The sequence below is a fragment of the Dermochelys coriacea genome, chromosome 6, assembly GCF_009764565.3.
Source record: "Dermochelys coriacea isolate rDerCor1 chromosome 6, rDerCor1.pri.v4, whole genome shotgun sequence".
In the NCBI taxonomy this organism is placed as follows: Eukaryota; Metazoa; Chordata; order Testudines; family Dermochelyidae; genus Dermochelys; species Dermochelys coriacea.
In genome coordinates, this window is record NC_050073.1 from 60,523,121 (window position 1) to 60,550,890 (window position 27,770).

A 27,770-nucleotide genomic window follows, 5' to 3' on the forward strand; every position below is an offset into this window, starting at 1 on the left:
CAGTGTTGCCAACCCTTGAGATTTTTATCACGCGTCTCATGACACATTGCAGTGTACTTCAAGCCCTGGCTCCTGGAGATGTGATTAGGTGAGGCTTTCAGCTTGCTTTTTTAATGAAAGTTTCCAGCCCTCATGATTATGGAGAAAAGCTTGAAAATGTGACGCCAGGGTCTCTCAACTCAAATGGAAGGCAAAGAATGAACCTCAACTTTTTTTTTTTAATCTCATGATATTTGGGGGCCTGACCTATGATTTTTTGAATATTTGTAATTCGCCATACTGCTCTGTGATAACATCAGACAGCACTTTCTCCAGCAGGAGGAGCCCTCCACCATCCTGACCCCTCTGGAAAAAGGAAGGAAGGAAGGGGGCCAAAAATGAAAGGGGGAGGAAATTGGGAAGAACAATGGGAACAAGGGAACGAGCCTAGTTGATGTGATGGTGCTTCCTTTTCATGGATGGGGCAGTTGACAAGGCCACACATGGGGGCCCTGTTCTTTCTTTTCCTGAGCTCAAGTAGGGCCTGAGCCAAAGCCTGTTCAAGTCAGCTGGCCTCCATGGAGGTCAATGGGCTTCGGATCAGGCCCTAATTTATGCGTGTGGCCTGGCTCATGGACACTAAACTACCTGACTTTACAGTACAGATGGATGATTACAAAAAATAGAATCGGTTTGAAAGTTTCATAATTTATTTTTAAAATATCCTCTAATGAATGTGACACCTATAGGGGTGGCATGATTGTGTGGCATGAAGGAGTTTTATCAGCTCATTTGGGCATAACTGATCCTTGGATAATTGTCACCCCAAATTTATGCCAATAAACAGTTTATACAACAACACTATATATTCAGTATTTTTGTGCGAGTTCTAGTAAAACAAAACCACCCACTTAAATGTCTTTCTAAACTCTCTAGCTTAAGGAATACTATGTGATCTAAATTACACTTGCAACACCATATTGCCCAGGTATTCCAGATAATATATGTGTTCAGGTACACTGTACTTCACAGAAAACATTGCGTGTGCAAAATTTTATTTTTTATATATAATAAGAATAAAAAAGTTGCATGTGCCATTAAAGCAAACACTTAGCACAAAATGTTATAAACACCTTGCTGCTGTACATTCTGAGTGGAGGAACTACATGTCAATGCCATGGTGTATACTGCCCATTTCTGAAATAATAGCTCAGCAGAATATTACATTGCAAAAGAAAATGTCTATATGTAATGCCCTTTGGACAAAAAGAATTAGAATCCCAATCTCAGTAACTCTTCTAATCCTTGGGCAAGATTTTACTGGTGGTGATCTTGACACCAGCACAATTTAGTTGTTTTCATGTGTCTTCATGTGAAACACGTGATTACCAAAAATAAAGATAAGGTACATTGAAAAACAAACAGTTCCTTTATACTTCAACATTTTATTCTGGTGCAAGCATTCCACTAATTAGAGTGACTGACAAGAATCATTACTAAGTGATGAATGGTTCATTACTCAAATGCGCCATAAATGCAATCTGCGATCCATTCTATGATGTATCGGGAGGGAATAAAAGTGTAAGTGTGCAAACAGCAATAACAATGACTAGAAATGTGTGTGCATGTACTTACTGTTTCAGAGTAGCAGCCGTGTTAGTCTGTATTCGCAAAAAGAAAAGGAGTACTTGTGGCACCTTAGAGACTAACAAATTTATTAGAGCATAAGCTTTCGTGAGCTACAGCTCACTTCATCGGATGCATTTGATGGAAAAAACAGAGGAGAGATTTATATACACACACACAGAGAACATGAAACAATGGGTTTATCATACACACTGTAAGGAGAGTGATCACTTAAGATAAGCCATCACCAACAGCAGGGGGGGGAAGGAGGAAAACCTTTCATGGTGACAAGCAGGTAGGCTAATTCCAGCAGTTAACAAGAATATCAGAGGAACAGTGGGGGGTGGGGTGGGAGGGAGAAATACCATGGGGAAATAGTTTTACTTTGTGTAATGACTCATCCATTCCCAGTCTCTATTCAAGCCTAAGTTAATTGTATCCAGTTTGCAAATTAATTCCAATTCAGCAGTCTCTCGTTGGAGTCTGTTTTTGAAGCTTTTTTGTTGAAGTATAGCCACTCTTAGGTCTGTGATCGAGTGACCAGAGAGATTGAAGTGTTCTCCAACTGGTTTTTGAATGTTATAATTCTTGACGTCTGATTTGTGTCCATTCATTCTTTTACGTAGAGACTGTCCAGTTTGGCCAATGTACATGGCAGAGGGGCATTGCTGGCACATGATGGCATATATCACATTGGTAGATGCGCAGGTGAACGAGCCTCTGATAGTGTGGCTGATGTGATTAGGCCCTATGATGGTATCCCCTGAATAGATATGTGGACAGAGTTGGCAACGGGCTTTGTTGCAAGGATAGGTTCCTGGGTTAGTGGTTCTGTTGTGTGGTGTGTGGTTGCTGGTGAGTATTTGCTTCAGATTGGGGGGCTGTCTGTAAGCAAGGACTGGTCTGTCTCCCAAGATCTGAGAGAGCGATGGCTCGTCCTTCAGGATAGGTTGTAGATCCTTGATGATGCGTTGGAGAGGTTTTAGTTGGGGGCTGAAGGTGATGGCTAGTGGCGTTCTGTTGTTTTCTTTGTTGGGCCTGTCCTGTAGTAGGTGACTTCTGGGTACTCTTCTGGCTCTGTCAATCTGTTTCTTCACTTCAGCAGGTGGGTACTGTAGTTGTAGGAATGCATGATAGAGATCTTGTAGGTGTTTGTCTCTGTCTGAGGGGTTGGAGCAAATGCGGTTATATCGTAGCGCTTGGCTGTAGACAATGGATCGAGTGGTATGATCTGGATGAAAGCTAGAGGCATGTAGGTAGGAATAGCGGTCAGTAGGTTTCCGATATAGGGTGGTGTTTATGTGACCATCGCTTATTAGCACCGTAGTGTCCAGGAAGTGGATCTCTTGTGTGGACTGGTCCAGGCTGAGGTTGATGGTGGGATGGAAATTGTTGAAATCATGGTGGAATTCCTCAAGAGCTTCTTTTCCATGGGTCCAGATGATGAAGATGTCATCAATGTAGCGCAAGTAGAGTAGGGGCATTAGGGAACGAGAGCTGAGGAAGCGTTGTTCTAAGTCAGCCATAAAAATGTTGGCATACTGTGGGGCCATGCGGGTACCCATCGCAGTGCCGCTGATTTGAAGGTATACATTGTCACCAAATGTGAAATAGTTATGGGTCAGGACAAAGTCACAAAGTTCTGCCACCAGGTTAGCCGTGACAGTATCGGGGATACTGTTCCTGACGGCTTGTAGTCCATCTTTGTGTGGAATGTTGGTGTAGAGGGCTTCTACATCCATAGTGGCTAGGATGGTGTTTTTAGGAAGATCACCAATGGACTGTAGTTTCCTCAGGAAATCGGTGGTGTCTCGAAGATAGCTGGGAGTGCTGGTAACGAAGGGCCTGAGGAGGGAGTCTACATAGCCAGACAATCCTGCTGTCAGGGTGCCAATGCCTGAGATGATGGGGCGTCCAGGATTTCCAGGTTTATGGATCTTGGGTAGCAGATAGAATACCCCAGGTCCTGGCTCCAGGGGTGTGTCTGTGCGGATTTGTTCTTGTGCTTTTTCAGGGAGTTTCTTGAGCAAATGCTGTAGTTTCTTTTGGTAACTCTCAGTGGGAACAGAGGGTAATGGCTTGTAGAAAGTGGTGTTGGAGAGCTGCCTAGTAGCCTCTTGTTCATACTCTGACCTATTCATGATGACGACAGCACCTCCTTTGTCAGCCTTTTTGATTATGATGTCAGAGTTGTTTCTGAGGCTGTGGATGGCACTGTGTTCTGCATGGCTGAGGTTATGGGGTAAGCGATGCTGCTTTTCCACAATTTCAGCTCGTGCACGTCGGCGGAAGCAGTCTATGTAGAAATCCAGGCTGCTGTTTCGACCTTCAGGAGGAGTCCACCTAGAATCCTTCTTTTTGTAGTGTTGGCAGGAAGGTCTCTGTGGGTTAATATGTTGGTCAGAGGTGTGTTGGAAATATTCCTTGAGTCTGAGACGTCGAAAATAGGATTCTAGGTCACCACAGAACTGTATCATGTTCGTGGGGGTGGAGGGGCAAAAGGAGAGGCCCCGAGATAGGACAGATTCTTCCGCTGGGCTAAGAGTATAGTTGGATAGATTAACAATATTGCTGGGTGGGTTACGGGAACCATTGTTGTGGCCCCTTGTGGCATATAGTAGTTTAGATAGCTTCGTGTCCTTTTTCTTTTGTAGAGAATCAAAGTGTGTTTTGTAAATGGCTTGTCTAGTTTTTGTAAAGTCCAGCCACGAGGAAGTTTGTGTGGAAGGTTGGTTCTTTATGAGAGTATCCAGTTTTGAGAGCTCATTCTTAATCTTTCCCTGTTTGCTGTAGAGGATGTTGATCAGGTGGTTCCGCAGTTTCCTTGAGAGTGTGTGGCACAAGCTGTCAGCATAGTCTGTGTGGTATGTAGATTGTAATGGATTTTTTACCTTCAGTCCTTTCGGTATGATGTCCATCTGTTTGCATTTGGAGAGGAAGATGATGTCTGTCTGTATCTGTGCGAGTTTTTTCATGAAGTTGACAGATTTCCACTCTATACGGCTAAATTCAGTGCCTTGCATAATCACAGGTTTCAGAGTAGCAGCCGTGTTAGTCTGTATTCGCAAAAAGAAAAGGAGTACTTGTGGCACCTTAGAGACTAACAAATTTATTAGAGCATAAGCTTTCGTGAGCTACAGCTCACTTCATCGGATGCATTTGATGGAAAAAACAGAGGAGAGATTTATATACACACACACAGAGAACATGAAACAATGGGTTTATCATACACACTGTAAGGAGAGTGATCACTTAAGATAAGCCATCACCAACAGCAGGGGGGGGAAGGAGGAAAACCTTTCATGGTGACAAGCAGGTAGGCTAATTCCAGCAGTTAACAAGAATATCAGAGGAACAGTGGGGGGTGGGGTGGGAGGGAGAAATACCATGGGGAAATAGTTTTACTTTGTGTAATGACTCATCCATTCCCAGTCTCTATTCAAGCCTAAGTTAATTGTATCCAGTTTGCAAATTAATTCCAATTCAGCAGTCTCTCGTTGGAGTCTGTTTTTGAAGCTTTTTTGTTGAAGTATAGTCCTGACCCATAACTATTTCACATTTGGTGACAATGTATACCTTCAAATCAGCGGCACTGCGATGGGTACCCGCATGGCCCCACAGTATGCCAACATTTTTATGGCTGACTTAGAACAACGCTTCCTCAGCTCTCGTTCCCTAATGCCCCTACTCTACTTGCGCTACATTGATGACATCTTCATCATCTGGACCCATGGAAAAGAAGCTCTTGAGGAATTCCACCATGATTTCAACAATTTCCATCCCACCATCAACCTCAGCCTGGACCAGTCCACACAAGAGATCCACTTCCTGGACACTACGGTGCTAATAAGCGATGGTCACATAAACACCACCCTATATCGGAAACCTACTGACCGCTATTCCTACCTACATGCCTCTAGCTTTCATCCAGATCATACCACTCGATCCATTGTCTACAGCCAAGCGCTACGATATAACCGCATTTGCTCCAACCCCTCAGACAGAGACAAACACCTACAAGATCTCTATCATGCATTCCTACAACTACAGTACCCACCTGCTGAAGTGAAGAAACAGATTGACAGAGCCAGAAGAGTACCCAGAAGTCACCTACTACAGGACAGGCCCAACAAAGAAAACAACAGAACGCCACTAGCCATCACCTTCAGCCCCCAACTAAAACCCCTCCAACGCATCATCAAGGATCTACAACCTATCCTGAAGGACGAGCCATCGCTCTCTCAGATCTTGGGAGACAGACCAGTCCTTGCTTACAGACAGCCCCCCAATCTGAAGCAAATACTCACCAGCAACCACACACCACACAACAGAACCACTAACCCAGGAACCTATCCTTGCAACAAAGCCCGTTGCCAACTCTGTCCACATATCTATTCAGGGGATACCATCATAGGGCCTAATCACATCAGCCACACTATCAGAGGCTCGTTCACCTGCGCATCTACCAATGTGATATATGCCATCATGTGCCAGCAATGCCCCTCTGCCATGTACATTGGCCAAACTGGACAGTCTCTACGTAAAAGAATGAATGGACACAAATCAGACGTCAAGAATTATAACATTCAAAAACCAGTTGGAGAACACTTCAATCTCTCTGGTCACTCGATCACAGACCTAAGAGTGGCTATACTTCAACAAAAAAGCTTCAAAAACAGACTCCAACGAGAGACTGCTGAATTGGAATTAATTTGCAAACTGGATACAATTAACTTAGGCTTGAATAGAGACTGGGAATGGATGAGTCATTACACAAAGTAAAACTATTTCCCCATGGTATTTCTCCCTCCCACCCCACCCCCCACTGTTCCTCTGATATTCTTGTTAACTGCTGGAATTAGCCTACCTGCTTGTCACCATGAAAGGTTTTCCTCCTTCCCCCCCCTGCTGTTGGTGATGGCTTATCTTAAGTGATCACTCTCCTTACAGTGTGTATGATAAACCCATTGTTTCATGTTCTCTGTGTGTGTGTATATAAATCTCTCCTCTGTTTTTTCCATCAAATGCATCCGATGAAGTGAGCTGTAGCTCACGAAAGCTTATGCTCTAATAAATTTGTTAGTCTCTAAGGTGCCACAAGTACTCCTTTTCTTTGTACTTACTGTTGGTTTTGATCACAAGATGTGGGTTTGGCTTGAGGCAAATGATTGCCTTGTAAGTTAGTATAACCCAAGACACACACAGCGCTGGGTTTATACTTGAATTTAGATCACATTTTATGTGAAATATGCAAAGCCTTTTAAAAGCTGCTCATAGTCTCTGACCAAACTTAGCTACTTTAGGAAATTGGGTCTAGCTATTGGACAAAGACTACAAATGCTCTAGGTCTGAAGTGGTCCCTAAAGAAGGAAGGGCAATAGTGGGTCAGTGCCACTATCCTGCCTGATGTGGAGAGGACTGATGAACTTTGTTTAGAAGGCTTGAAAAAGAGATGGACAGACCGAGCCCAGCAGTTCTTATGCTGTTCTCATTGCAGAACTTAGTCGGAGTCTTCTCTAAGTTTACAGTGGTCTACTGTGAATACATGCCCACCATTAAGATACTGGAAGTACTGCTATGCAAACCCAGCTAGTGTTGAGAGTGTGTGGTTGGAGTTCAAATGCTGTCTTTTAGTGCAATGCAAAAACAGCTTAGCATTAACACAACCACTTGAGTAATGGGTGCTTTTGTTTGTCTATAATATGAAGTGGAAAAAGTGTGACTGTCAGCCAGCTGCTGACTACTTCATGAACATCTGAATGGTTTAGTTTAATGTGTTAAGAGTTGTGCTGCCACCTGACCATAAACCCATGCTGACATTGCTAGGGATACCACCCTGGTAGCTTTGACTGTTTTATCTGAAGCATTTAAGTATTTATTTAAAATCCATGGGCATACACAAATGCAAGCATATTTTGGTTGTTCCTATCTGCCAAGCTGGAATGCTAATGTGCGGTAAATGGAGAGTGTTCAAACTCACCTGTAGAAGTGTCAATATCAAAATAAGGCCTTTATTATACCACTTTGTCCAGTGACTGGAAAAAACTATTGTGCTCACAAACATCTGCCACTCAGAGTGGTGTTGGGCCTCGGGATTGTGGTGGCAGGGATTGGGGAAGCCTTTATTGAACCAGCATGCAATAGAGAGGGATAGTACAAATACCAATGATATCAGTTTATATGTATGGAGAATGGCCCTTCTTTTGGTTCATATTTATTCTTGCCACCATTTTACTTACCAGAGTGAGGTGTAATGCAACACACCATAGATAAAATGTAAAAGAGATGGCTAAGGGGAGATATGATTGAGGTCTATAAAATCATGACTAGTGTAGAGAAAGTAGATAAAGTGTTTGTTTACTCCTTTTCATAACACAGGAACTAGGGGGATACCAAATGAAATTAAAAGGCAGCAGATTTAAAATAAATAAAAGGAAGTATTTCTTCACACAACACAGACAACCTGTGGAACTTCTTGCCAGAGGATGTTGTAAAGGCCAAGACTATAACTGGGTTTAAAAAACAAACAAAAAAACACCTAGATAAATTCATGGAGGATAGGTCTATCAATGGCTATTAGCCAGGATGGGCGGGAATGGTGTCCCTAGCCTGTTTGCCAGAAGCTGGGAATGAGTGACAGAGGATGGATCACTTGATGATTACCTATTCTGTTCATTCCCTCTGGGGCACCTGGCCAGTTGGAAGACAGGATACTGGGCTAGATGGACCTTTGGTCTGACCCAGTAGGGCCATTCTTATGTTTTCAGAGAAGATTCTGCCAGTTGCTTCAAGCCCTGATCTGGAGACTGGCTAATTGGTTAGAATAAAGGAGAAGAACCTTTCTTAGCCAAACATAAAGTACCACCATTGTCCAAACTGGTGTCTGCCAAAACTGAAAAAGCATTTTTTTTTATTCACAATCTCCCATGTTGAAGTGATGGGCCTCCCAAGCTGAAGTTCACTTTTAAGGTGCTGGATAAGCAAGAATGCACAAGAGCTAAGGTAGGAGGGCATTGTGGAGGATACTTTGAGAAATGAAGTCTGTCATTGCTCTTTCCTTTCCCGAACAGGTGCAATGCCATACCTACACCGGATACTGTTGGTGTGTCACTCCCGATGGCAAACCCATCAGCGGCTCTTCTGTTCAGAATAAAACTCCTGTATGTTCAGGTACTGTGGCATGGGATTAAATAAGCATTTATTTGATTGATTTTAAATATTGGTGGAAGAGAAGGGGTGGGGGAGCTGTTCTGTTCCTAGTGCCACTAGTTCAGTATTTGTGAGCGACTTTACCAATTTGCCAAACTAAAGTTGCAGCTGTGCCCACTACTCCCGATCAGTTGTGTGCACCCTAGCCATATGGCAAATTGTGTTCCCAATCTCTCTCTCTCTCTCTCTCTCTCTCTCTCTCAGGGTTGTGGCAGCTCCAGGGTTGATAGGAATGCAGCCATGCAGTGAAAGATTTACTGAAGATAGTTAAGATAGGAAAGTGGAACCGCAACCTGGAATCCAGGGATGGGCTATTTTTTTTATTTAACTATACTTCAAGGATTAATGGGAGTGTTTAAAGAATGGGGCAATACAGTTTTAAGTATGGTAGACATGGTAAGATCTTTGTGGGAAGTAAAGCTCGCTACTATTCAATTAGTGCAGAAGGACAAGATAAAGTTTGAGCTTCTCTTGAGAGCTTCACCAGAGCTTCCTAACACAATGGGCACAACTTTCAAGTGGTGAACTACTTTCACTCCTCCAGTTTACTGACATGCTTACCCTTTTTGGTGTACATCACTGCTGTTCCACTTCTAGCAGCTCTGTCTTACATGGATGTCCAGGTTTAGCAAGACTTTTTACTCCAAGGGGAAAAAAGTGAGTGGCTTGTAGCAATGCCTGGAAACACTATAAAACGAGCTTCATCCCAGCCATTCAAAGCACCATTGGTTCTACACTTGTCTCTGGAGGGATGATCCCTTCAGAGGTGAGGGTGTCTTGGAGCAGTATTGAATGTCCAGCAGAATGAACAGTGTATGAGTATACACAGGTGATGGTGGAGACTGGAGAAGATGGAGGAGAAAATTTCCTGGCTATGCCACTGAACTAGTGCTGCTCTCCTTTGTATCATGGCTATACTATTGAAAGCTGGCAAACTGGGTGATTTAATGGCATCAAACGCTGACCACTGGGGCAAATGTGAGATAACTAGAGGTAGAGTACGAAGGCAGCAATTCAATTAGCTTGCTGCTGTTAGAGTGCTAGGGAGACTGTGCTCCAGTTTCTGCTATTGGTTACTGTAGCTAGATGGCACACTGTAGGGTGAGAGTCTTGTACTTCAACACTCAGAATTTTAATGTTTTACATTTAAAACTGATTACAGATGATAGCAGACCCTCTAAAGCAAAATACTTCAAATATTTTAAAAAAGATTGGGTCTTTTAATGATGGGGTTGTACATACTCATTTGGCCTTGGTTTTTCCCATCCTAATCTCTGGCTCCATGAGTTGGCAGGTAGCGCACACAGCACCCTGGGATGGGCGGATGGGTGACTGCTTTTGTGTAGCTCATTAGCACCCAGATCTGATTTTGAAAAAGTTTGGGTCCCCATGTCATCTCCTCACTAAAAAGTGGATTTGGAAATACTGTTAATGATCAATGTTGTATTATGTTCAGAAGTGCCATATATAAACTCCTCGTACATCTATGGACTTGTGCCTGCCGATATGCACACCCAATGTGTTTATCTTGATTGTATTCTTCACACTCGCCTTGCTGTTTGTCCCTTATTCAGAATAGAACAGAAGTTAAACAATTTTTTTATTCTATTATTTGGCGTGATCATGTTAACAGATGACACATGGTAATGAGGGAGCTCGGTGCATTATGCTATAGAATTGGGGAGGTCAAATTTTTGCCCAACCAGGAGTTGCACAGATGCCTGGCTAAGAACGCTGGAACTTGAGACAACACATGGAGTTTAGGTACAGGGAGCCAGTGGTGAGCTGGAGCCGGTTCGCTAGAACCGGTTGTTAAATTTAGAAGCCCTTTTAGAAACTAAAAGGGGCTTCTAAATCTAACTGGCCAAAAGTGGCGCCTTAGGCGCCGACTCCATGGGTGTTCCAGCCCTGGGGCACCCAAGGGGAAAATTTGGTGGGTGCAGAGTACCCACCGGCAGCTCCCCACCCCACCCCCAGCCCCAACTCACCTCCGCTCCGCCGCCTCCCCTGAACTCGCCGCCTGGCTCTGCTTCTCCGCCCCCCCCCAGGCTTCCCGCAAATCAGCTGTTCCCAAGGGAAGCTGAGGCAGGCTGAGAAGCAGGCGGCGGCTCCCCGCTCAGGCCCTGGGAGGCGGAGTTGAGCTGGGGTGGTGAGGGGCGCGAGGAGGGCCGCCCATGCCACAGCAGGTAACGGGGGGGGGGCACAGGGGAACCACTCCCCGCCCCAGCTTACCTCAGCCTGAGTGGGAAGTCACTGCCTGCTTCTCAGCCCTCCCAGGCTTCCTGCCGAACAGCTGATTCGCGGAAAAGGGCGGAGAAGTAGAGCAGGGCAGCTCGTTCAGGGGAGGAGGCGGAGCAGAGGTGAGGTGAGCTGGGGCCGGGCGCAGGGCGGGGAGCTGCCGATGAGGGCTCTGCAACCACCAAATTTTCCCCCTGGGTGCTCCAGCCCTGGAGCACCCAGGGAGTCGGCACCTACGGCACATACTGCACCTGCTCAGATTCTTTCCCATCTGATGCTTTCTTTCGCCCTGACACTTACAAATCTACTGGTCCTCTCATATCCCCTCTTTCCAGTGACTTACTGATCCTGCCCCAGACCTCCCTTGGATTTACTCTTGGTTTCTTACTGACTTGCTGCCACGTTAAGTCCCTTCAAACCACTGGGCCCAAATACTAAGGCCTTGCCTACACTACGGAGTTTTGTTGATGCAAGTTTAAGCCAACAATCAAAAAACAGTATATTTACATCATTTGTGTGTGTTCACACAATACTCCTTCTGTTGGCAGAGCACATCCACACTTGGTGCTCTAGTGTTGACAGTGAGAGCAGTATACTGTGGGTAGCTATCCCACTGTGCTACTTGCCCCTTCTGCAGCTAAGAGTTGTGGGAAGGCAGGATGGATCACAGTGCATTGTGGGTGTGCACTCAATGTCCCATGATGCAGTTCTTTCCATCCCGGCATTTCATGGGCTTCCGACTGCATTTGACAGCATTTTTCAACAGCCCCCTGTTTACTCTGTGCCCACCTTCTCTGTGTGAAAGGTTGGATCCTGCACTGCTCTCTACTGTTGTCGCTGTTATGAACACATTGCAGCTGATCATGCATCCCATATCATGAGCTCCCAATCTGAACAGGAATCCAAGGTGCCTGACCTGCTGTGTGCCTTGAAAAGAAATAACACCATATTACTTTGGGCTTTCACAGAGCAGCTGAACATGGTGGACCATCACTTTTGGGCTTGGGAAACAAGCACTGAATGGTGGGATCGCATCATTATGCAGGTCTGGGATGGCGAGCAGTGGCCGCAGAACTTTCAAATGTGGAAATTATCTGTGCAGAGCTTGCCCCAGCCCAGCAGCACCAGGATATCAAAATGAGAGCGACCCTGTCAGTGGAGAAGTGCATGGCGTTCATGGTGTGTAAGCTGGCAACTCCAGATTGCTACTGGTCGGTTGCAAATCAGTTTGGAGTCAGGAAGTTGACCGTTGGGGCTGTGTTTAATGCAAGTGAGCAGGGCCATTAATTGCTTCCTGCTACAAAGATCTGTGACTCTTGGCAATATGTGAGAAATAGTAGATGGCTTTGCAGCAGTGGGATTCCCTAACTATGGAGGGCCGATAGATAGCATGCATATTCCAATTTTGGCCATGGACTATCTTGCGATGGAGTATTTCAATAGAAAGGGATACTTCTCTATGATATTGCAGGTGCTTGTTGATCACCATGACCGTTTCAAGACATCAGTGTGGGGTTGTCTGGGAAAGTGCATGACACACGCATCTTAAGGAATACTGGCTTGCACAGAAAGCTCCAAGCAGGGACTTTCTTTCCAGACCAGAAGATTCCAGTGGGGGATGTTGAAATGCTCATAGTGATCTGAGGAGACTCAGTGTACTCCTTACTTCCATGGCCCATGAAGTCTTGCAAGGTAAACCTGGACAGCAGCAAGGAACAATTCAACAATAGGCTGAACAGGTACAGAATGACCATGGAATGTGCGTTTGGCAGATTAAAAGCATGCTGATGCTGCCTTTATGGCATATTAGACCTAAATGAGGAAAACATTCCCATGGTCATAACAGCCTGAGGCTTGCTCCACAATGTTTGTGAAGCTAAGGGTGAAAAGCTTTCCCAGGATGGAGCATGGAGGCGGATCATCTGTCGTCTGAATTTGAGCAGCCAGATACTAGGGCTATTAAAGGGGCACAATGGGGGGCTATTCGAATCAGGAAGGCTTTGAGACAACATTTTGATGATGAAAGACACATTGCTGGTGCTCTACACAGCACTCTGCCATGCTTTAACTTGATGCCTTGCATGAAAACTATGGTGATTCCTGACTAGGATTTGTAGTCAGCAAATGATCAGACTGCCACTAGGTATTACTATCGGCAGTAACCACCTTGTGTAGAAGACAAATGAAGATTGGTGATCTTTCAGAGAGTTTGTTCTTATTAAATACCAATTAACACACACACGAGGCTTGGTGGGCAGAGCAGTGTAGGCTCTCAGAACTGTGTGTAACTCCAACTATCATTTTGGAGGCTGTCTGAAGGTGTGGAGTGAACAGGATACTGAGATGGTCCAGGAAGTTGCAAGGAATGTGTGGGAGGAGTTTTCGGAGGGCACAGAAAGCAATTCTGTATCAGCTGCGAGAGGGGGAGAGGCAAGCACTCATGTGTTCTGCCTGGAGCGTGATTAAGGGCTTCAATATCTGTTTGCTCTTCCATCACTTTTATCATCTACTCCTGGCCTTTTACAATGCACTCTTCACTTTCCTTTCTGTCCTGCCTTTCTATTTTAAATTTTTCCTTCAGGGTCTCTCCACTCCCTGTGCTCTTTTCTCCCCTCCCCCCCACCCTCGACCTATGAGGATTGGAGCACCTCTTGGAATGTGTCCTCCTTGTTCCATCTTGGTTGCGTCCTTATCTGGTGGATGCCCTCCAATGGTGTGCATGGGGTTCCCCTGAAGGCCACATCTGCAGAAGCACAAGAAACAATACACAGAAGCATGATTGCTTTAGTTCACACCAAGCATTGAATCATATAGTTAAAATATACCTCTTAACATACAAATCACTTTCTCACTGTCCCTTGACAAGCACACATCTCAACGAAAACCCTAAACATAGTGAGTTTGGCCCGGGTGGGAGTTGGGCGGTCAAGGTGGGACAAAGGGTCTAGGTGGTTGGTTGGTTTGTTCTTTATTTAAGGGGATAAGTGCAGGCAAGTGGGGACAATATTGTAAATTCTGCCATCATTTTCCATGGAAGGGTCACTGAAGCTGATATCTCACTCCTGAGGGTAAGCGAAGATGCAAGAGTGCATTTCCCGCATGTGTGCGGCTTCAGACCTGGTCCTTATGCAGCTTGCCTATGTGCCGCTTTGGTCCCTGCACAAGTGATTGCTGAGTGGCGCAGGAGTTTCCTACAATGGGGGAAGGAACAAAGCAGCTCTGCCAAAGGATTGCAGAGTACCTCCAGGAAAGTTACCTAGAGCTCTCTGAAGGATTCCTCTGAAATCTTGGTCTGTGTTTAAAACACTGTTCTGCCGCACTGCTTAGCTGCACAAGGGAATGTGGAGCACACTCAGACACAGCTAGTCTTGTACATGTCTATCCCTTCACCCACTTCTAGAATATTCAGAGCAAAGGACAGCTCTATCTCATGTAACCGAGAAGCATCAAATCAAAAAGATCCCTTACCAGGGCTTTCCTCTCCTGCATCATGCGTGCCACAGATGGACTGCTGGGACACCCCCGGAGTGGAATCATAGGACTGGAAGGGACCTTGAGAAGTCATCTAGTCCAGTCCCCTGCACTTCTGGCAGGACTAAGTATTATCTAGACCATCCCTGACAGGGTGTTTGTCTAATCTGCTCTTAAAAATCTCCAATGATGGAAATTCCACAACCTCTCTAGACAGTTTATTCCAGTGCTTAATTACTCTGACAGTTAGGAAGTTTTTCCTAGTGTCCAAGCTAAATCTCCCTTGCTGCAATTTTAAGCCTATTGCATCTTTTCCTGTCCTCAGAGGTTAAGAACAACAATTTTTCTCCCTGCTCCTTGTAGCAACCTTTTATGTACTTGAAATATGTTGTGTCCCCCATCTCCTCTTTTCCAGAACAAATCCAATTTTTTCAATCTTCCCTCATAGGTCATGTTTTCTAGACCTTTAATCATTTTTGTTGTTGTTCTCTGGACTTTCTCTAATTTGTCCACATCTTTCCTGAAATGTGGCGCCCAGAACTGGACACAATACTCCAGTTGAGGCCTAATCAGCATGGAGTAGACCAGAAGAATTACTTCTCGTGTCTTGCTTACAACATTCTTGCTAATACATCCCATAATCATGTGGTTTTTTTGTTTTTTTTTCTTTTCCTATAGTGTTGACTCATATCTGACTTGTGGTCCACTATGACCCCCTGATCCCTTTCCGTTGGCTCCTTCCTAGGCAGTCATTTCCTATTTTGTATGTATGCAACTGATTTGCTCCTTTCTAAGTGAAGTACTTTGCATTTATCCTTATTGAATTTCATCTTATTTACTTCAAACCATTTCTCCAATTCCAGATAATTTTGAATTATAATACTATTCTCCAAAGCACTTTCAGCCCCTCTGTTTGGTATTGTCCACAAACTTTATAAGTGTACTCTGTATGCCATTATCTAAATCATTGATGAAGATATTGAACAGAACCAGACCTAGAACTGATTCCTGCAGGACCCCACTCATTATGCCCTTCCAAAAGTGGAAAAGAGGTCCTGACTTGCCATGCCATTGGATGACCCTGCAGCGTGCTCCACGTTGTCCTTCAACTCAACCTCCTAGTCTACAACTTCATCCTCGGGGTTGAGTCTGCTGTCTGCCACCACCAGCCCCACCAAAGAATAAACGGGGCTCTTGGCCGTAGAGGTGGGGTCACCACCAAGAATGGCATCCAGCTTCTTGTAGAAGCAGCAGATTTTCAGCACCAGAGCTATGGCTTACCTCCCTTGCCTTCTAGTAAGTTTGTCTCGGCTCCTTTTATCTTTGCATGGCACTGCTGCATGTTCTGTTCATAGCCCTTATCCCACACGCCAGGAGAAATTTGACCATAGGGATCAAAGTTCCTATGGCTGGAGTGGAGCTGGGACTGCACAGCCTCCTCCCCCCAGGACCAGTAGATACAACAACTCAGCAGGAGATCTACTCCAAGCGGGAGAACATTTGCTCCATGGAACTGCCATGGTCAGCTGGGAAGATGGGATGTGAACTGTCCACGCCGAGCAAACAGGAAGTGGAATTTCAAAAATTCCCAGGCCTTTAAAGGGCAGTAGAAGGGACAGATGCCTGTGTACCTGGGTTCAGGGCAGTGGAGTTGAAACTGCTGACCAGAGCGCTCGTGATGGGCATTGTGGGACCAATTTTCCCTCTTAATTTTTGACAGGCCATGTGCGCAAAAAATTTCTTCTGTGCAAATTTGTGCGCACAGTGTTTCGCTATGTGCGTGAGGTTAGGATCTGTTTGCACACCCACAGCTTAGAGGGAACAATGTGTGGGACATCTCCTGGAGGCTGTTGACAGTGATCTAACCAAGCGCAGTGTCTACACTAACATTTTGTCAATATTAACTTCGCTGCAAAAAGCTCTATACCTCTTGTCGAGGTGGTTTTATTTTGCTGGCAAAGCAGGAGAGTTTTGTCGGCAGAAGGAACATTGTAGTGTGTACACTTCCGCTGTTTTTTGTCAACGAAACCGTATAGTGTAGACAATGCATAAGGAGCTTTTGTTTAATGTGACCCTGATTTGACAGCCTTAATGCCTAAAACTGTTCCTTGTGCTTCCTTGCGTGTTTGCCATGGACTCCTAGAGTGGAGTCTTAGAACTCTAGATGGAGTTGCTGGAAGGTAAAAACAACCCCTGAGGATTAGGCTATTGAAGTATATTTGTGTGTATGTGCTGTTTGGTCATGCTGCCTCTAAACAAACCATGTCTTTATTTTTTTGTTTTGTTTTTCCCCCTTTAAGGTTCAGTAACTGATAAACCATCGAGCCAGGGTAACTCGGGGAGGAAAGGTGAGTGGAGTTCTGTGTTTCAGTAAAGTGTGTGTTTGATTAGGTTTCCCCAGCCAGACCTCTTGAGACCCAATAGCACCTCTGTTTTTAAAACAAAGCCCTGGAGAGACAGTCTTGCACTTACTCCAAAAGCATGTGGAATAAAGTGGCATCAAGTCCAGTACGCTGTCCTCATGGGATAGAACTCCGCTTTTATGAGGCGGACAGGGTTTTTAGAGTCTTCTGGAGGGGCAACAGATTCAGACTAACCTTCATTTGTTTGCTTTTTCGTTTATTATTAACACTTTTATTTATTAAGCTCACCCAGAAAAAGATGCAGTCTAGTGGTGAGAGCACAGGACTAGGAGCCACGAGCAATGATGTGATACTTGTTGCAAGTTACTTAAGGTGAGATTTTCAAAAGTGTCTGCCAGGTAAAACTCCCACTGAATGCAGTGGAAGGAGATTTAGGCTGAATGCTTGAGAAAATGGCACCCTTAAGCCCTTTGCTGCTGCATGAATTCTTTTGTGGAAATCATTAAACGGAAGAATTCTCTGCCACTCCATCCTCCCCCTATAGCTCCCTTCTCCATGCTGGATCCTCCCTGAGCTAAAGACTAGAAATGTCACCTCTACTCCTAAATTGTTATACACATTCCTTGGCTTGTAAAACCAGTTTGAAAAATCTTGAACAGGATAATAGATGCTGATGGGATGGGGTTTGGAGAGCAGTAAGTGTTAATGGGAAATCATTGATTCCCGGCCCCATCCCTGCCATTGTTGACCTTTTTTTGAGGAGGCTTTGGAGAAAGGGGGACTTGTTACATTTTTAGTCACATCAATATAAATTTCAAGAATGCATTTCTTCTCTCTCCGTGTACATTCACCAGCGTATATTGCACATGTAGGATATTTCTTAGCAAGATATTATGTGGCTCACCTTGAGGCAGGGGAAAGAAGAAGTGCATGGAAAATATTTGGCTTTTCTCAGATAAAACAATGCAGAATACTGGTCAGCCTGCTTCTTATTTTAGGCAAAGGCATGTTTCTGTAAACCTGTAAATGTGTTAAATCTGAAGCTCTGAATAATATGATATATTAATAATGTATGTTCAGATGCCTTGTGGGTCTAGCCTTAAGTACAAGTAAATCAAGTTACTGTTTAGGGCATGGATTATCATAGAACCCTTGGAAACTTGCAACTCTGTCCTAGTCTCATCTGCTGAGCGCAGGGCTAGAGTTTGAGGCAGTTGGTACCACTCTAATTTCCACTGGGCAGAAGGAGCAATGGGGAGAAAACTTGTGCTCTCTTTTTTCGAACCGCTTGGGTGAAGGAGGGAATGAGTGAGTAGGTAGAGGAGGAGACTGTAAAATGAAGGCTAACCCTGCCTGTAAGAATCATGTATCACTTCTCTTTGTTGTTGCCTCTGCGGAGCACCGTGGCAAGGATATGCTGTACTTAGCCATGTGACAGCAGAACCATTTGGAGCTGGAGCTGGCAGTTTAGGGAAAAATCCAATTCCCTCCAGCCCAACATGCCATAGACCCAATATAAATACCCCAACCTCTCTAACCATACCTCTGTTCCTGCCTGCTTATGCAGTCATGCAACCAACTTCTCCCTTTTCTCCATGTCATTAAGTAAAAGCTTGTACACAGTTCTATAGCATCACTAGCTAAATTATAAGACTCATGAGTGAGTTTTGGGGTGGGGAGGGGAGATGTCTGTGTGTTCTGGATCAGTTACTTTAGGTCTTGGTATGAATGGCAGCTCCATATAGAACAAATGTGTTTTCATAGTAGTGCAAGAGAAATCCCTATGTGCCCTTGGTTCAAAATCCCAATCTGAAAGGGCCTGTTCTCTTGTAAAGGGGCCCTGTCCAGAACAATCAGAAATGCTTCTACAGGTTAAGGCATTTCTTCCAGTTCTAGTGGCCTGCCCTTGGTTAATCATGAGGTTAGACTGGATGAATACAATGGTCCCTTCTGGTCATAAAACTTATGGTGGCTTAAAGGAGGTTGCACAACGAAAGGATCCTGCCAGACCCCAATGTGACAGTCTTCCCTGGATCCTAGGGATCCTCAGAAAAATAGGGCCTCCTCGGATCAGTCATCTGCATTGGGATAGCAGTTGGACCTAGTTAGCAAAACTCCTAGGAGAGCTCAGAGAGCTCCATGGGGGAGATATTGGAGTACTTGGAACTAGAATTGTGCCAATAACGTTTTGTTTTTGTTTTTTGTTTCCTGCCAGTTCTGAAAAATCAAAGAAAAACTCCAGTTCTGGTGGAACTGAAGTAGGAATGTTTGATTAATTGAAGGTGGAAAAGCTTTTTTGGGGGTCAAATGAAATGCTTAGTTTCAGGCACTTTTATTTAAAAACAAAAGAAATGAGGGACTAGTCATAAACCCACCAGCTGTGGTGCCCCAGTGTACCTAATAGCCAAGTGGTTAGGGTGCTCACCTGGGATGTGGGAGGCCCTGGTTTGAATCTCTGCTCGTGGACTTGGGAACCCTGGTCTCCGACATCCAAGGTGATTGCCCTAATCGCCAGGCTACTGGCTAATCTCGGGTGGGTGTGTGTCTGCTGTTGCAGCTATTCCACGTCCAGCCCTACGTTTCTATGATTCCAAGATTCTGACATTTCCAAAAGGTATGAGTGTTTGGACCAAAATAACTTGCTAAAATAGACACCTATTTGTGAAATGTTTCAGTTGACCTGAATCTTTCTGTGTGTGTGTGAAATAAGTTTTATCTGTAAAACTTCACCCCGTTCTATTCGGAACACCCGCTCCTGAGCAGGCCAGAGCACTGAGCTCAGATCCAGCAGAACCTGAGGAGCAGCTGGGGTTTGGCCCTGCTGATTGTTCACCCAGCTCTACTCAGAAGTTTTTTCAGCTGAAAAAACTTGTTTGGCCAAAAAAAAAAAAAATTAGATTCAGATCAGCTGAAATGTTTCACCGATTAGTGTTAATTTTGGCAAGTTATTTTAGTCTACTCAGATTCTTATGTCCTACCTATCACTGTGCTAGTGGAGGACGAGGATTAAGTCGGCTTTAGCAATTTTGTGGAAGAACTGACTAATCACGGAGAACTTTCAGATATTAAGACGAGAGCATCAGCTCAGTCACGTGACCTTGTACGATAAAGAACCAGTCTCCCCAAATTGCTCAGGGTTAGTCTTGTTGTACAGTTTCTGAGCTTTTATGAAGACCTGCTTGTACTGTAGCCTTACCGAGTATTTGTGCTGTGGGAGAGTATGTGACCCTCTTCCTCTTCCCACCCACAGCACTATACAAAGTGCTTATGCCTCTGTATTATTATTGGGTTGGCCTAGATCAGGGGTTTTCAAACTGGGGGTCGTGACCCCTCAAGGTGGTTACATGGAGGTCATGAGCTGTACATTCTGTGGGGCTGACAGCCCTCAGCACCCATTAATATTATCTTCCCCCATTTTTAATGTATAAGGGGAGAAGGTCACATTCCGAGGCTTGCTGTGTGAAAGGAGTCACCAATACAAAAAGTTTGAAAACCACTGGTCTAGATGTCTGTGGATTTGTGACCCTTCCTCCTTCATTCTCCAGCAGTTGAAGAGGAAGACAGACATTCTGTTTTCTGCCACCCATGTGATAAGTTATACTGGTATCTTATTGGTTATACAGGTGTGCTAGCAATGGGTCCACACTAGTCCTCTTCCAAGTACAGGTAAGGGCACTCCACTAATTCATTTTCTAAATAAAGAAGGGAAGGTCTTTAATGACAAAGATATATTGAGTGGTGTAATAGGAGGCCTCCTATGAATTGGGCTGGTGGTAGGATTTATACTTTCACCTCTACCTGGGCAAGTGGTAGAGGGTTCCCCAGTACCCTCTCCGCAGAAGGTCCCAGGACCATTTTGTCTGGGTGTGAGTGGGATATCTAATATCTCTGGGTCTCTTCTTTGATCTCTCCCTATCTGTTCCTCATTCCTGTATGTGCCCTGTACTTGTTACATGGGAAACCCCTTAACTCTAAATCACTAGCACTTTGTCATGAGGAACTTGTCTAAACTGATTTACCCCATCTGCTTCCTACTCTGCTGAGTTACCTTGATTATCCTAGAAGCTTCATGCTGTCCCTACTATTGTGAGCTCACTGCTGTCCCACACTGTGAAGTGTTTGTTCTGAAAGGCAATGAAATGCATCCTTGGAGCTGACATGATTGGATTTCTTCCCTGCTTGAAGAATGCAGGATGGCCCTTTTCAGGCAAAGGGAAACTGTGGCACAGGTTCAAAACAAAACATGCAAAGAAATGAAACAAAATGAAACTTCCTTCTTCCTCCCATGGAATGTCAAGGTCTCAAGAGCTCAGCGCACCAGCTTCTGCAAACCCCAGCAATGAGCAGTGCTTTTCCTGGTCATTAGGGAGGTTTTAGGAAGCAGACCAGTCAGGAGACGGAGGGCGTGGAAAGCAAACACATGCAGGCTGTGTCACTCTTGATCTCCATACAATCTCTCAATCTGCCTGCTTAGAACTGGCAACAAAATGAGTGAATTAAATAAGTGTGGTGAGGGAAGCTAGAAGGGATATGGCTTTCAAATGAAGATGAAAATGTAAGCTGACACGGTTTCTCCTGGATGTTGTTAAATAGGTGTTTAGGTCATTCTTTTACTCATCTGGGTAAAGGAAACTGGAAACTAGGCTTGATTTATAATTGAGGCTCAGCAGAATAATGCAAAGCAAGGGTAAATATGTTCTAGATGAGCTGTCAGAGCCCTATCACTATGAATAGTGTTGAACCATTTAAATTCCTGTTTCACTTTTATAAACTACGTTACCATTGAGTATAATATTCAAGAGCTGTTTTGTTTCCTTTTGCAAAAGCTGGAAACAGTATCTGAGATTCCTCCAAGTTGGGAAAGGTCCTATGATGTTAGTGAAATGTAACCCCGGGTAATGCCAGAAGAGGCTTATCCTGTGATGAGATCACTAAGATTTCCAGCTCTACTAAGTGTAAACAATGAAAAGTGCTCAGCCTTGTACAAGATGCACAAAACTACATTCTTTGGGCAAACAGCTTCCAATCCAATAGATCAGAATGAGGAAAACGTGGCATGCTGGGGAAGCCAGGAGTCCCTTGGAGGTGTTTTTATTCGTTAAATGTTTTGACCTGGCTCCCTTTGCATTGGCTCCATGGAAGAAGTGAGGCTTAAAGAAGGACTTGCATATGGGGAGGGTGGCAGCTTGGCAAATCTGCATTCTTGACACAGACTGTCACTCCCCCTCTTGAGGGTTGTTCCCCCAAGAGTGCTGCCTCCAGAAGTCTCCTATACTACAAACTGATATCTACTGGTTGTGCAGCTATCTTCAAAGAGGCAGAGGAATAAGGGGAGAACACACTCAGGCAAACCCAAGGGAGGGTAGTTTTAGATTACTTCAAATAAATGGAACTCTCCAAACAAAAGCTTAGCATGCTGGCAGTAACCCCCTGAGTATATTGACATTAATTCACCTATCTGTTTAGAACAGGGGTGGGCAAACTACAGCCCAGGGGCTGCATCCAGCCCTTCAGACATTTTTAATTTTGGTCCTAGAGCTCCTGCCAGGGAGTGGGGTCCGGGGCTTGCCCTGTTCTGCGCAGCTCCCGGAAGCAGCAGCATGTCCCCACTCCAGCTCCTATGTGTTGGGGCAGCCAGGAGGCTCCACACGCTGTCCCTGCCCCAAGCGCCGCCCCTGCAGCTCCCAAAGGCCGGGAACTGCAGCTAATGGGAGCTGCAAGGGCAGTGCCTGCAGAAGGGGCAGTGCACAGAAGCACCTGTCTGTGCCTCCATGTAGGAGCTGGAGGTGGGACATGCCGTTGCTTCTGGGAGCTGCTTGAGGTAAGCGCTGCCCGGAGCCTGCATCCCTGACCCCCTTCCCCAGCCCTCATCCCCCTGATGCCCTCAAAACCCCTCATTCCCAGTCCAGAGCACCCTCCTGCATCCTCAGCCGGAGCCCTCACCCCCGCCCTGCACCCCAACCCCCAATTTCATGAGCATTCATGGCCCGCCATAACATTTCTATACTCTGATGTGGCCTTTGGGTCAAAAAGTTTGCCCACCCCTGGTTTAGAAGGAATCTAGTTGTGAGTGGTTGTGGAGTGTAAGTCCTAGATGTATTAGCTGACATCTACACTACGGTGCTGTACACCATCGTATAGACATTTGCTACATCAATGGAAGGGGTTTTTCCATCACTCTAGTAAATCCATCCCATTAGGAGGAAGAATTCTTCCATCAACATAGCAGGGTCTACGCTGGCTGGGGCTTAGGTTGGATTAATTTAGTCTCTTAAGGGTGTGAATTCTTCCTTCTCCTGAGCAGCGCAGCTAGGTAGGCCTATGTTTTGGGTGTAGACCAGGCTTAATAACATTTAGCCTCAGGTGGAGAGTCCCACACAATGGAAGGGGGTTAATAAGCTGAAATGTGGTGATTCCCTTCTGATGTACACATTCACCGGTCCCTTCTTGGTTACATAAGGTGGAAATCCAAATTTGAACTTGTCCCTGAAGTTACAGAAGCCCAGCCTGGGTGTCCACTGCCTCTAAATTGTTTCCTGGTTATGAAAGCTAACCAAATATGAGAAGTCCCTGTGTTGTACACTCCTTAACAGCTTGTGGCAGCTGCAGGGGGGAGCAAATCTCTTCTGTCCTGTAGTGACCGGGGGAGATGGTACAACTACTTTGTAGCAGTAGGATGTCTGGTAATTGATCTTACAAAGCATGGACTGTGTTTTACTTGCCTGGAAACTTTGTGGACACTTTCTTGCAGAATGTAAATGGATGCTGACTTGCTGCTACCACCCACTTATTTGGAATGTTTCCTCATTTGGGCCTTCTGAATCATGTAGGGTCCCAGCCCATTGGGCTGGCTGGGGAAGAAGAAAACACAGGGCAGCATCTTAACACCCTTTTCCTCCTCCAATATCTCTTCATTGAATTGAGCTGCTCAACTGTCTCTTAAAACACTAATCAAGGTAACAAGGCAGATTGAGAAGCAGTTGCGGGAAAATCAGTGCAACACAACTACCTTACGGCTAGTAATTTGGGGAGAAGGATGTCCCATGTGAAAAAGTACAGGACAAAGGGAGAGAGAGGAACAGATAGTGACTGAGACAAAGAAGGGGGGAGATGGGAATGGTTTCTTGGCAACAGAGCTCAGTTCCATCGTGACTTAAGTGGATTTGTGCAAGTGAGATTGTCTATGCACTCTTAGCCTTTTCTGTTCAAGATAAACAAGCCTTGGGTATAATTTGTAACCTTAAAAAAAAAACCTAGAAAATACCCGAGTTTGTCATAGATTTCTTTTCAAGGGGTAAACTGACCCCTGACCCACTGAACAACTCAATGTACTATCACTCAGCAAAGTGGCCCTATTAATCTAAATATTCAACCAAGTTTAGCTTTGACTGTAGTACAAAATGTAATTTGTTAGTCTCTTTGTACATGTGGATATATGTATTCCATACCAAAATACTGTTTAAAAATATAAAAGTCAAGTTCTATAGTTAAGAAATACCAGAATTCAGGTTGCTTGTGCAAAACATATTTTTTCACTAGCCTTGTTCTTGGAAACAGCTGAACTGTTCTGGCTGAAATTTAAATTAAATAAATAAATTCAGGCTCAGGCTGACACCTGGCATGGTAAACTTTGTTTGACAAAGTTATAAGTAACTGAAAACAGGATCTTGTAATGGGAAATGTTGGGCAACCTTAAGAGGGGTGTGACCCTGCAATAAAATTAAAAACTTGTCAATGCTTGCAGTGTTATAGCTGTGTTGGTCCCAGGGTATTAGAGAGACAAGGTGGGTGAGGTAATATCTTTTATTGAAACAACTTCTGTTGGCGAAAGAGACCTAAAGAAGAGCTCTGTGTAGCTCAAAAGCTTGCCTCTTTCAGCAACAAAAGTTAGTCCAATCAAAAAGATATTACCTCACCCACTTTTATTTTTCAATGAAATGTAAACCTGGATTTAAAAAAAAATTTCTTTGGAAATCAAACTTAATTGAAATTGAATTGTTTATGCAAAACACCTTAGGTGAAAGTTCATCTTTTAGCAAAAACTGGATTGAAAGATTTGACCAGCTCCAATGTATACTTATATGGCTCTCCTTTGAAAAGTGACTCTGTTGGAGTGATCTCTCCTTAAGTTGCAGATCTGCTTGTTTAGAAATTCATTCCTATCAACACACATTAATGACAAAGGCTGGGACTTTCAAAGGAGCCTGAGAACTTCTCCTTATTCTATCTAGTCCTGTAAAGAGCCATCGTGCCGAGAGAGAGATGGATCCTTTTTCTTGAGCATTCTCAACAGAATTGTTCATTAAATTCCAATCCATTATAGCTGTGGAAAGCCAGTGGTTTACACAGGTATAACTGAGAGCACAATTTAGCTTGCAGAACCTTTAGCACAGGTGGGGGACGGGGAGAAGCCAGAGAATGAATGCAGCTTTGATTCTCAGAATCCTAGCTGAGTTTGCAGAGACAGCAGTAATATGTAACCTGGACTATAAGGTGGATAGAAAGTTGGCTAGATTGTCAGGCTCAAAGGGTAGTAATCAATGGCTCCATGTCTAGTTGGCAGCCGGTATCAAGCGGAGTGCCCCAAGGGTCAGTCCTCAGGCCGGTTTTGTTCAATATCTTCATAAATGATCTGGAGGATGGTGTGGATTGCACCCTCAGCAAGTTTTGCAGATGACACTAAACTGGGAGGAGAGGTAGATACACTGGAGAGTAGGGATAGGATAAAGAGGGACCTAGACAAATTAGAGGATTGGGCCAAAAGAAATCTGATGAGGTTGAACAAGGACAAGTGCAGAGTCCTGCACTTAGGACGGAAGAATCCCATGCACTGCTACAGACTAGGAATCGAATGGCTAGGCAGCAGTCCTGCAGAAAAGGACCTAGGAGTTACAGTGGATGAGAGATATGAGTTAAGTGTGCCCATGTTGCCAAGAATGCCGATGGCATTTTGGGCTGTATAAATAAGGGCATTGCCAGCAGATCGAGGGACATGATCGTTCCCCTCTATTTGACATTGGTGAGGCCTCATCTGGAGTACTGTGTCCAGTTTTGGGCCCCACACTACAAGAAGGATGTGGGAAAATTGGAAAGAGTCCAGTGGAGGGCAACAAAAATGATTAGGGGACCCTGAACACATGACTTATGAGGAGAAGCTGAGGGAACTGGGATTGTTTAGTCTGCGGAAAAGAAGAATGAGGGGGGATTTGATAGCTGCTTTCAACTACCTGAAAGGGAGTTCCAAAGATGATGGATCTAGACTGTTCTCAGTGGTAGTAGATGACCAAACGAGGAGTAATGGTCTCAAGTTGCAGTGGGGGAGGTTTAGGTTGGATATAGGAAAAACTTTTTCACAAGGAGGATGGTGAAGCACTGGAATGCATTACCTAGGGAGGTGGTGGAATCTCCTTCCTTCGAAGTTTTTAAGGTCAGGCTTGACAAAGCCCTGGCTGGGATGATTTAGTTGGGGATTGGTCCTGCTTTGAGCAGGGGGTTGAACTAGATGACCTCCTGAGCTCCCTTCCAACCCTGGTATTCTATGAACCTTACATTGTTATTGGATCACTTTTCAGGCTGGAACCACCCTTTAATGGTTAATATTAAACACTTACGGCAAAAAAAATCAATCCAAAAAACTTACAGGAAAAGTACAAGTATCAGAAATAGGGCCAGGTTAACCTTTTGTGGGCCCAGCACCAAACATATTTGTAGGACCCATGGGGGCAATGGAGCATGGTGTGGGGAGGTCAGTCCCTAGAGCAAGGGGCCAGCCAGGGGCAATGGGGCATGGCATGGCATGGCAGTGGCAGCCCTGCTCCAGCCAGCCAAGTATGATGGTACTATTTACACACCAGCAGTTTCCAGATGCACAGTGGCCTGCCCAGTCTTGTGCTACCAACATGTCCCTTCCCCTTGGGGGTGGGCCCATACCATGCCACACAGCCCCCCCCCCCAATTCCATGGGTGCTCCAGGAAAAAAAATTAGTGTGTGCTGAGCACCAGCCAGTGACCCTGCTGATCAGCTCCTCCCCCAGCACCTCCTGCCAGCTGCTGATCAGCAGATCAGTGGTGGGCAGGAGGCGCTGGGAGGAGAGGAAGAGGAGCAGGGGCAGGAAGAGGCAGGGTCGGGGTGGGGCATTGAGGTGGGGGTAAAGGGTGGAGTGAAGGTAGGGCCTAGGGCCCCCGGAGAAATCAGAAAATTGGCACCTCTGCAACACCCCTCTGACTGCCTATGGCCAGAGCTGGCCCCGGACCTGCTATACCCAGCACACACACACCCAGATCCCCCCCACAAATGCACAACACGACCCTGCCCAGTGCCCCACCACAATAGCTCAGCACCCACACAACCCCCCTCTCCCTAGTGCCCCAACACACATTGTCCCTGCCCCCTCACAGCCCAGCACCCCCCCAGAGACCCACTCCCCACCTTAAAAATCTTTAATGATGTTATTCAAGCTCTTTCTGCACTCTTAAAGTTGTTGGGTGTGTTTGCTAAGATGCTCAACAGTGAAATAATTTAATGTTGACCCTATACTACATCACCCTCAGTTTTTGACTTCTGAGTTAACCTCAACTGAAATTAATGGCGACAGACACAAATTTTTGCTATTGTGTAAGTGACGATTCAGATAACCCACATCAGATGCCATTCAGAAGGTTTCCTTTCAATCAAAACATAAAAGAATTTTTAGAAATTAGAAGATAAAGTCTGGAGAAACCAACTGCGGTCACTAGGTAAGGGCAAGTACAGGAAATTGCCCTGCAGGAGCTTAGTCTGATCCCTCATACTGTTGCTTTGGATACTTGCCTCCTATAGCAGGACCTCATGTACACACTAGACTTTTTAGCTTTTAGTTTTCATTCTAGTCTCTAAAACTAGTG

At 45.0% G+C, this 27,770-nt stretch overlaps 1 protein-coding gene and 1 long non-coding RNA gene across 7 annotated transcripts in view; one reads left to right on the forward strand and one right to left on the reverse strand.

Annotated features, from left to right (window-relative positions):
- Positions 1-27,770, forward strand: part of SMOC1 (SPARC related modular calcium binding 1) — a 197,510-nt gene that overhangs the window by 88,805 nt on the left and 80,935 nt on the right. For all 6 annotated transcript variants that reach the window (XM_043517476.1, XM_043517479.1, XM_043517475.1 and 3 more), the window contains 2 exons: positions 8,676-8,775; positions 16,824-16,871. In XM_043517476.1, coding sequence (XP_043373411.1) covers positions 8,676-8,775; positions 16,824-16,871 — 148 coding nt within the window. The remainder of the gene's footprint in view (positions 1-8,675; positions 8,776-16,823; positions 16,872-27,770) is intronic.
- LOC122460815 overlaps positions 13,404-27,770 on the reverse strand; it is an 84,345-nt gene continuing 69,978 nt past the window's right edge. The window contains exon 3 of the long non-coding RNA XR_006282331.1: positions 13,404-13,795. This is a non-coding gene — a long non-coding RNA (uncharacterized LOC122460815). The remainder of the gene's footprint in view (positions 13,796-27,770) is intronic.